The following is a 9,419-nucleotide window of genomic DNA, read 5'->3' as shown; positions in this document are numbered from 1 at the left end:
CCCACCTGAATGTTAGGAAGTAGGCCTGGAGTCTCAGAAAGGGGTGGGAAGTGTGGTGTGATTGTGGAAGATGAGCAGGTAGGGCGTCAGGAAGTTACCTCCCCAGTCCATCTGACCCCTTCCTTCCTTCCTTGTCTTGTTCTTTGGGGAGTGGGTGTGAAGCCAGCTTTCTGACATCTTCCAGGCTTGGACGTGTGAATGGTCACTCTCCATGTTGTAAGTGTGCCCCATTCCAACTGGCCACCAAGTGCTGTATCCTATGACCAAGGCCTCTTCTGTCCCCAGAATGGAGGGGACCGTGGTGAAAGCAGTGTGGGCTTTAGAATCAGACCTGATTCAGTGTGGGCTTTAGAATCAGTCCCATCACCCCTCCCACCAGCTCCAAATGGTAACAGCCATATAATCAGCCCACATGAGACTGTCTCCTTATTTCTCTAAGGATCAGAAATGATGCACACAGGATGTAACAGTGAGTGCTCAGTGGTGATCAGAATGACCGTCGTTTCACAGAGGAATGAGATGGTCCCAATTTTGTGGAGCAGCTGGGATTGGAAACCTCATGTGACCGTTTGCTTCTCTTGGCCCTCCTGTTGGCCTGAAAGACTTGGCTATTTCCACCTGCCACCCAATCCTATAGAGGCTAGGAAATATCCAGTTTTCCCTTCCTCTCCTGAGCAGGTTTTGCTGTGCTTTTAAAGATTAAGATGGTAAAATTTAAGTTATGTGTATTTTACCACAAGTTAAAGATAATGGTTTGTCACTTGTAGGGCAGACCAGAATTTCACTTGGCATGATGGTCAAGGTCAAGTTCCACCTGTCTGCTGCCTGCCTGTTGATTGCAATCAGGTTATGATGGCCTCAGCTGAGCCTGTTCTTTTTTCTCCTCGTTGCCTGCTCTGGCTGGGGGAGCCAGGGCAGAATTGCAGGATCAAGCTGTGGTGTTAAGATCCTGGTTAAAAACACAGGCACCGAGCTGCAGGAAGCTAGTCCCATTGCACAACTGGCCCTCACCCAGTTAGTCCAACGGAAGGCACTGGCAGCCTCTCTCACTGGCTCTGTTCAGCTCTATGCTGGGTGACTGTTTGGAACAGAGGGACAGTATCCTAGGGAAACTATGAGAGGGGAGCCAGAGACCAAGAGAGTTGTTCACTTGGGCTGGGCTCCTGGCAGGGCCTCTGAGTGACGCAAAAGCCAGTTTACTGCTGCCTTGGCAACAGCAGGTCTCTGGGGGCAGGGTGTAGGGAGATGCTTTAAAGGGGTAGGACACCATCATGAGACATGGGGCAACTGAATGCTTTTAGTTTGCTTTTGGGGGGGATCCCAACTGAAGGTAAAGACACTAGGGACAGCCTTTTCACCATTTCTGATGTGGGTTCGGTGACTGTCCCAACTGGCTGCACAGTCAGGTATCATGGCGAGTATCATGTGCAGTTAACTAACAAGCTAGGGCTCCGAGGGCCCATAACCATGGCAGTGGGCAGCCTCATTCTTTTCAGCCATAGTTTGCGCTAAATTTAGAATTTTCTAACCATTTACTGCCCTGGCTTCAGCCTGAAGGGTGTAGGGAGGCAACCCACACAACAGTTGCCTAGGTCTGTCAGGCAGTTAGTCCCTTGCTTCTAGAACCATTTCTGCCTCTGCGATACTGGCTCTACCTCTCGCTCCCATCCCCCAGTGCAGTCACAAGTTAGGAGGCAGGAGCCAGCTTTACCAGGGCTGAGATGTGTGCTACAGAAGCACACAGGGGGCCAGGCAGGAATAATGTCCGCGGGGTTCTTCTACTTGTCATGGCTCCTTAGAGACCACACCAGGGCCTCGCTCAAGCTGTCAGATCGGAGCAGCTAAACAAACTTGACGGGCCCTTGACTTCCCTATATTTCATTCAACCCCTTCCCCTGTCTGGTTTGCTCAGCCACAATTCCTCCTAGATCAGCAAACAGATACCGGGCAGCTTGGGAAGCCCCACATTCCCTGTCTGCTTCTACTGGAAACATGGCGGAGACCTGCCAGCTGTTTCTCACTCTGAGCCTCCAGGCTGAGTGCTGGGCTGGGCTGGGCTGTGTAGGGGGCAAGAAAGAGCTGATAGTGATGCCATGGCCACACTTCAGATGCATGTCAACTTCATGCACGTTACCTCACTGACTATTCACAGATAAGCCCTCAAAATGGGAACAGTACAGCCAAGGAAAATGAGACTCCAAGCAGTTTCCTGACTGGCCCCAAGGTTGCACAGCTGCTCGGTGGCCAAGCCCCAAGACAAAACAGCCTGCCTGACTCCAAAGCCACTCTGCACTTCATATCTACTGCTCTTTCCCCACTCCCATGGAGGGGGCCCGTCAGGGACCAGGATCTTCACAGAAGTGGGATGGGGTGGGTTATGTTTTTACAAAACTTGTAGGACAGGAGGCTGTAAAGTACAGAAAAAATTTATTGGAAATTTCTTGAATACATTTTAAAGTATAGCTCAATATTTCCAAACAAGGTGGGATGGAGGCGGGGGAGGGACTCTGTCACCTGGAGATGGGTGACAGGTCCCAGCCCTGTCCCAGGGGGTGCTGCAGGAGTCAGTCTAGGGCTCATCCCTGTCACTGTATGGGGCTGAGGGGCAAGGGCCAGCCTTGACAGTTGCTCTGCTCCTCCCAGGCTCAGCTCAGGTCTCAGCCTCCCTGCCCTTTCACTGATGGGGGTCCTAAAGGAAAGGCTGCTGCCTGCAAAGGCCAACAATTAGGAGCCAAAGAGGAAAATAGCTAACAGGCCGTTCAGTGCTCAGCCTCAGGAGGAGGACAGCGGCTGAGATATTGTGGCAGGATGGGGCTGAGGGCATGGGCAATCAATAGCTTACCAGGGCTTCACCCTTCTCAGCACTGGGGCCTTGGGAGTAAGTCTGGATTGGTTTAGCAGGCCATGGGTGCACACTGGCCCAGATAGGAGGGCCATTTGTACACCACTGCTGGGAACATTTCTTTGTGGCAGCAGAATGCATGCAACAGGGGCAGAAGGGCTCCAACTGCCTGAGACGGCATCAGAGCCCACTCCAGCCCTCAGAACTCAGTCTTGTAGGTGGGACCAGTGTCACATGCATTTACTAACAAGCAGTTAAGGACCACCTGCTCCATTGCAGAACAGCTGCTGCCAATGAATAGCCCAGGTGGGCCAGGAGGAAAGGGGTGGGCCTTGTTTTCCTTGGCCAGGACTGCCAGTTAGGCTGGGAGAGGGACAGATGGTAGGTGGGTGAGGCTAGGCACTTGACTTACTCAAGTAACGATACCTAAAAGGTTAAGTCAATCATATGCCTAGCTTTGGTTTCTCAACAAGGAACCAATCCAGCCAGGAAACCTCAGGGTGGTGTGCAGACCCTGGGATTAAAGAAAGGTGGTGGCCAGGCCCAGGAGGAAGGAGGAAAAGGCCCATAACCCAGCCCTGAGAAACAGGAACAAGCGCCCCCAGAAGGAGGGGCCCCTCCAGCCCTCCCCGTGGCCACAGCGGGGCACATACAATGCACTGTATGTGCATGGTACAACTCTAGCGAGTTGTACACACAGAGTTGTACACATTTAGCACCCAAGATTTCCTGGGCTGCCAGAATGGAGTCAGTTACTCTGCAGAAGCTGGGAGAGATTCAAGACTCTCACCAGGCATATGTAGGAGTCAAAGGTAAAGCCTGTCGTCAGTTCAAGTGCAGCAATTCTGGGAGGTTCTGTCGCCCCCAGCCAGCCCTATTCTTGGATCCCACCTTGTGTAAATAGGAAGTAAGACCCTCACAGCAGCAACCCAGAAGCTGAGGAACCTCCACAGGAAGAGGCCCTACTCCAGGAAGAGGCCCTCCACCTTCCCCAAGTGAAAACATCCTAACCTGAAACATATTTTCTCTATAAAATATCTGATTTCTCTGAAAGTAATAAATATTTACCATGTTTTTTAACCAAGGAGCAGCAACAGGGGGGAAAAGGAGAGAAAAAATTTTTGCTGTGACTCCCAATGACAGAATCCTGGAGACGCAAGATTCTGGTTTCCATGGAGCTGAGGAGCTGCACAGGCAGCCACCAGGGCTGCTCGACCCTCTGCTGAGGGATGGGCTAGCACAACCCTCAAGGGTGGGAATGGCTGACTTTGGAGTTCTCGCCACCTTGGGCAGGAGGCCTGTCATATTGCCAAAAGTATAGGCACAGGGGCGGAGAGAGGGAGAGAAGAAGACACCAAACCAAAAAGGGCAAAAAAAAAAAAAAAAAAAAAAAAAGAAAAGAAAAAAAAGAGCCTGAAGGAGGCCTTCCTTCTTCCTCCCGGTACTGTCTCCTTCCTCTTTCTGCCTCCACACCAGGCTCTGGGCCACCAGTTGGAATGTCAAGTGGTTGACAGTAATGGCAGGTGGACAAGGGGCCAGCTGCAGGGTGGACCCAGGGCAGGGGGTGGGCAGGAAGAACGGGATGACAGCCTTTGTGAAGCAGTTGCTGATGGGCGGCGTAAGCAGACGACCTCAAGGGCCCTTTTGTTAAAAAGCATCTTCCAATCTTCAAGACCAAGGGGTGAGTCCTCTCAAATGCTATCACTGGGCTTGACTGCCGCCATGGAGTCTCCAGGAGGTGCAAGAACAGAGACTTCTGGGTCCCCATGGGGGAAACCAGCCTTTCCTCCACCTGGAGCAAGATGAGGGATGGGAGCAGCTGATGAGAGGGAGGCTCTGGCTCCTGGGACCACAAAAAGGGGATGCTGCTGGTACTTGAGGACACCAACTTTTACTGCAGAGTTTCTACAAAGGCATCAAATTCTCGGACATTCTTCTCGTGCACAGCCAGCTTCTCTGGTAGTGAGTCCTGTACCGGGAGGGGAGAGAAGAGCTGCTTACTCAGGTAGGGTCTTGAAGAGGCAGCTAGCCCAGGCACCTGAGCTGAAGACAGGGGTGCAGCACAGAGCTCGGCTCAGCAGTGCTGGCCGGTAGAGCAGGAGATGCAGGACAGTGGGGCAGGCACTGGACAGAGGGCTTGTGTCCAGCAGGCTTTGTGGGGGGTCAGGGGCTTTGGCAGAACAGTCTAGAGAATGCAAGCAGGCCACACACTAAATGAGCTAGAAAAGGACCATGCCAACAACAGGATGACACAGAGAAATAGACGTGAAGTATCTTTGGCACAGATCAGACTAACACCAGAATAAAACAGTAGGCTTAGCATGCTACAGATTGAAGCTTACAAGAGGTTTCTTCATGGCCTGAGCTGGGCACCAGAATCCTCTGGGGGCACATGAACAAGGTAGTCCCAATCAGGCTCCCAAGAGATTCTGACTCAGCAGGTCTGTGGTGAGGCCTATGAATCTGTATCTTTACATCAGTTGAGGAAGGGGTGAGTTAGAGAGTTGAGAGAAAACAGTAACAGGAGAAGAAAACAGAACCTGAGGAGTTAAGTTTAACTGCCCTCCAGTATCAAGTATTAATAAAAATTTGACCCTAATCAGGTGCTCTGTCTCCACTGATGAATTTGCATCTGAAGATCGGAATCATCACAGACAGGAGATTTCCTGGCAGGCATGAGGTGCGGTTAAAAGCTTAACATTAGGAGCGCCTGGGTGGCTCAGTTGGTTAAGCGTCTGACTTTGGCTCAGGTCATGCTCTCACGGTTCGTGAGTTTGAGACCCTCGTCGGGCTTGCTGCTGTCAACACAACACATTCCCACCTCAGGCAGAGGGACCCTGACATCTTGTGGCATTACAGTAAGCGGCTAGTTAGGTTTTAACAGGAAACATGGAGACCAGCAAAGGGGGGGTGAGAGACAGCTAGAGGGAGAGTCAGAGGCCTATCCTGGCTGGCAGCATTCCAAAAACAGTCACAAGAAGCCAGGTCAAACCAGACAGGCCAAATACAAAGAAGGCCAGAGTCCCTGGCCAAGGGAGAAAAGGTATGAAACCCTGCTCCCAAAGACATCCTCTTTCCAAGTAATAAATATTCCATCCCTGGTTAACAGCTGTAAGATTAGAGACTCAGAGGTGCCTGGGTGGCTCAGGTGGTTAAACATCTGACTCTTGATCTCAGCTCAGGTCTTGATCTCCAGGGAATGAGTTCAAGCTCTGTGTTGGGCCCTGCACTGGGCCTGAAGCCTACTTAAAAAAAAAAAAAAAAAAAAAAAAAAAAGCTAGAGACCCAAACCCTGGAGTGCACAGCTCTCCTTTGAACTCGCTCATTCTCACATCTGGAGAGTGTCCTCCAATAAATTCTCCACTCACACTGCTCAACCACCGTGTCTGGTCCATCTTTGAATTCTTTTTTTGCAACAAGACTAAGAGCCTCCAGCGACATCCCAGTGACTCAGTGGAGTCAGGCTCGGTGGAGGCGTCGGGGGCCAGGGGTCTCCCTAGTCCACTGGCAACAGTGGCATGGGGCACCAAGGCATGCCTCTGCCCTTCGGACACAGGAAATACACAAAGCAGAGATGTGGTAATTACAGCCAGTATCAGGACATCTGGCTAAACACAAGAACCACTAGCTGAGTCAGGAAGGAGCTCTCCGAGGAAAGGGTAAGAACACCAATACTCAGGACCTTGCGTTTCTTCTGCCTGACAAGCTGAACAGCCAAATGCAAGAGCTACGGGAGCCGCTTGGCTTAGTGGCAGCAGCAAGCAGAAGACATCAGGCACCGAACGGCAGGAATGTGTAAGTAATGCTGCGCATGCACAGAAGAGGAGGAAGTCAGCGCAAGCAAGTTCAACATAATGACTGCCAGACACAATGCAAATCTCGAGTGTGATCAACAGAACATAATGATCTAAAGTGTCTCTTTCCTGTTACATAGAGGATGGGAGGTGTGGGAGTGGGGGGAGTAACACGAAGAAACTTCTAGGCTTTTGGAGCAGGAATGGCCATCAAAAGAGGAGAGGAGGTCAGAGGATGAGGTACGGCAGGGGAAGGAGTTTTCATACCAAGTCCTCAGCCATGGACTGTGCCCCGATATCTATGGAGAGGCTGCTCAGCTGAGGGGGATTTTGAAATTCACGATAGAAGGTCCCCAAATCCATCGGAAGAATGTCATCTTTAGAAAAAGCCGGTTTCTTCGAAAACAAGACAGACTCAGTTTAGCTTGCCTTAGATCACAAAGGAAAATCAGGGGAGAGAAGCTATGAATGACCCTCTTCCCTTCCAGTAATCATCAAAGAAAGGGTTCCTCCAGGCTCATCTTTGGAAGAGGAATCGTTATACCCTTCTCTTCTGGGCAGCTGAACCCTACCTCTGGTGATAACACCCCTCTCCCCTGGGAAGGTTTATGTCCCCTTCCCTTAAATTCCTTTCCTTAGCAAAAGGCCATCCAATCAGGCAGGAATAGGACCTACAGGGATACACCTGGCAAATACCCATTTAGAGTTGAATTTCAACCAATAACATGGCACAAAACGCCTTCTTGTTCATGGACCTTCAAATGTGTCCCCAAGCAGGATATGAGGGCAGGTTCCCCATATGAACTGCACAGCCAAGTGCCCACCTGTCCCATCCCCACTGTCTATACCAGGCCATCTGATCCTTGTGAAGGATGTCCTGTCCAAGGGCCCTGGATGCTTCTAGGTTTATCTACCCTATGGCAGCAAAGGTCAAGAAAGGTGATGGTAACTTACGAAGTCGATCATAACAAAGTCATCGTGGGTATTGCCACTGCTACCCCCACTGGAGCCATCAGAGTGCAGGCTGCCCTGGAGAGGAGATTCAGTCTCTGGGGAATCTGGAGGATTCACCTGTTTCAGAATAAGGTGGAGGTAGGGGCTGGTTCCATGCACAGGTGCAAGTTGTTGTTAATAATCAAGGGTTTTGTAAGAGACCCAACAATGGCTGAAAATGTGTTAAGACCAAGAGCATGGTTGGCTGATGGTCTGTGGAGGAACAGTAACTCGCCCAGGAAGATGATAAGCACAACACCATCTTACATCAAAGGGGGACTCACCATGGGATCGGCATCCTCCAACTCCAAATTCTTGGGAGCAAACATGGCAAAGGGTATGTCCAAACTGGTCAGGGTCACCTGAAGAGACAGAAATGTTACTGCCCATCCCTGCCCCAGCCTACAGGCTTCCTCAGAGGCGGCCAGAAGCCTGCACGTTCAGTAGATTAGCACACCCACGCTGCCCATGCTGATCTCAGGTTCCTGTCGGAGAACCCCAAATCTCCTCCGCCTCCCACCATACACCCACAGCACAAACAGGGGTAGGATTCCCCAAGACCCCGGGAAGCAACTTTGAAAGCCTGACCCACAGTGACTCAGTAACAACCAACGGTTGTGCACTGGCAGAGCTGGGGAGGAACTTCCTATTTTGAGTAAGGCTGAGGCACGGACACTTCAGTGCAATGTGTCTGTACCAAATGGTGCCTAGTCTCCTTCTCCTTTGGGAGGCTTAAAAGATCACAGAACAACAGTCTGAACTTCTCCTGGAGGGGTGTCACAGGTTATTAACCCTCTTCACAAAAAATTCACACACACACACACACACACACACACACACAATTTTAGGGGTCACACAGACCCCAGGTTAAGAGCCCTGCCCCTAAGGGCTCAGACATTCTCACAGGTGGCAGTGCCAGAAAAATCACCTGGTTGATGGGCTTGTTGACAAAAGCCCCCACTTTTCGGACAAAGATGGTTTCCAAGACATCATGGGGGGAAGCCCGGCCCTCACTGCTGTTTGATACAGTTTCAGTATCCTCACTGGAGAAGAAAGATAGTGTTGTTACTCTGGCACAGCAGAGCCTACTTGGCTCCCCATAAACCCACTGTCCAGCATAGGACTGGCCACTGGCCCACCAACATGGGAAATGGCAAGGAGCTCAAGGTGGGGAGGAGAACTGTGCAGTCTAAGCGGACTCTTGGACACCAGCCAGCAAGGAAGACCAGCACTGAGGAAAGGCCTGAGCTTTGACGACCAACATTAAGAACCCCTCACCTTACAGAGATAGGTTCCTCTATCTCTAGCTATCCCAGACATGCCCCAGGAATCAAGGCTCAGAAAACTAGAGTGTAAAATGACTACCAGGATCTTCCTTTGATTATCTGACAGGGGGAGGGATAAAAGGATGGAAGTTTGGGAAACCAGGAATGAAAGTATTTTTCCTGATGGTGGCACAAAAATATCTTCTCAAATAATTTCCCTCCCACTGCTCCACTGTGGGAATGAAAATTTTTTTTTCTATTATCCCAAAGTTCATTTAGGATGCAGTGGGGCAATCCACATCATCATCTCTGGGGCCTTGTGGTCAAAGGAGGGCAGGGCAGGACAGCCTCATCTTCCCACGGGAGAGCTCGGAGTATAGGAACAAGGAGCTCAGCTTGCGCCCAGCCATTTTGTGAGCTGAGTGCTCTTTGGCAAATCACTTAACCCTCTGAGATCCTCTCATCTTTGAAACAGCAGTGACAGTGGTGATTTGTGCAGAGTGGGATTATGAAAACTTTCATGTT

General features: G+C 50.8%; 1 protein-coding gene across 11 annotated transcripts in view; it reads right to left on the bottom strand.

Annotated features, from left to right (window-relative positions):
- Window positions 1-4,714: 4,714 nt before the first annotated feature.
- The window catches only part of ATG13 (autophagy related 13), a 50,985-nt gene continuing 46,280 nt past the window's right edge, over window positions 4,715-9,419 (bottom strand). For 8 of the 11 annotated variants that reach the window (XM_042906756.1, XM_042906755.1, XM_042906754.1 and 5 more), the window contains 5 exons: window positions 8,558-8,672; window positions 7,914-7,991; window positions 7,591-7,707; window positions 6,904-7,032; window positions 4,715-4,811 (listed from right to left, as the gene is read on the bottom strand). In XM_042906756.1, coding sequence (XP_042762690.1) covers window positions 4,734-4,811; window positions 6,904-7,032; window positions 7,591-7,707; window positions 7,914-7,991; window positions 8,558-8,672 — 517 coding nt within the window. In that variant the 3' untranslated portion in view covers window positions 4,715-4,733. The remainder of the gene's footprint in view (window positions 4,812-6,903; window positions 7,033-7,590; window positions 7,708-7,913; window positions 7,992-8,557; window positions 8,673-9,419) is intronic. The other 3 variants (XM_042906759.1, XM_042906762.1, XM_042906764.1) reach the window with 1 other exon arrangement.

Source organism: Panthera leo, chromosome D1 (assembly GCF_018350215.1).
Source record: "Panthera leo isolate Ple1 chromosome D1, P.leo_Ple1_pat1.1, whole genome shotgun sequence".
Taxonomy (NCBI): Eukaryota; Metazoa; Chordata; class Mammalia; order Carnivora; family Felidae; genus Panthera; species Panthera leo.
Note: the sequence above shows the minus strand (reverse complement) of the source record. Positions and strands in the feature narration are given on the sequence as shown.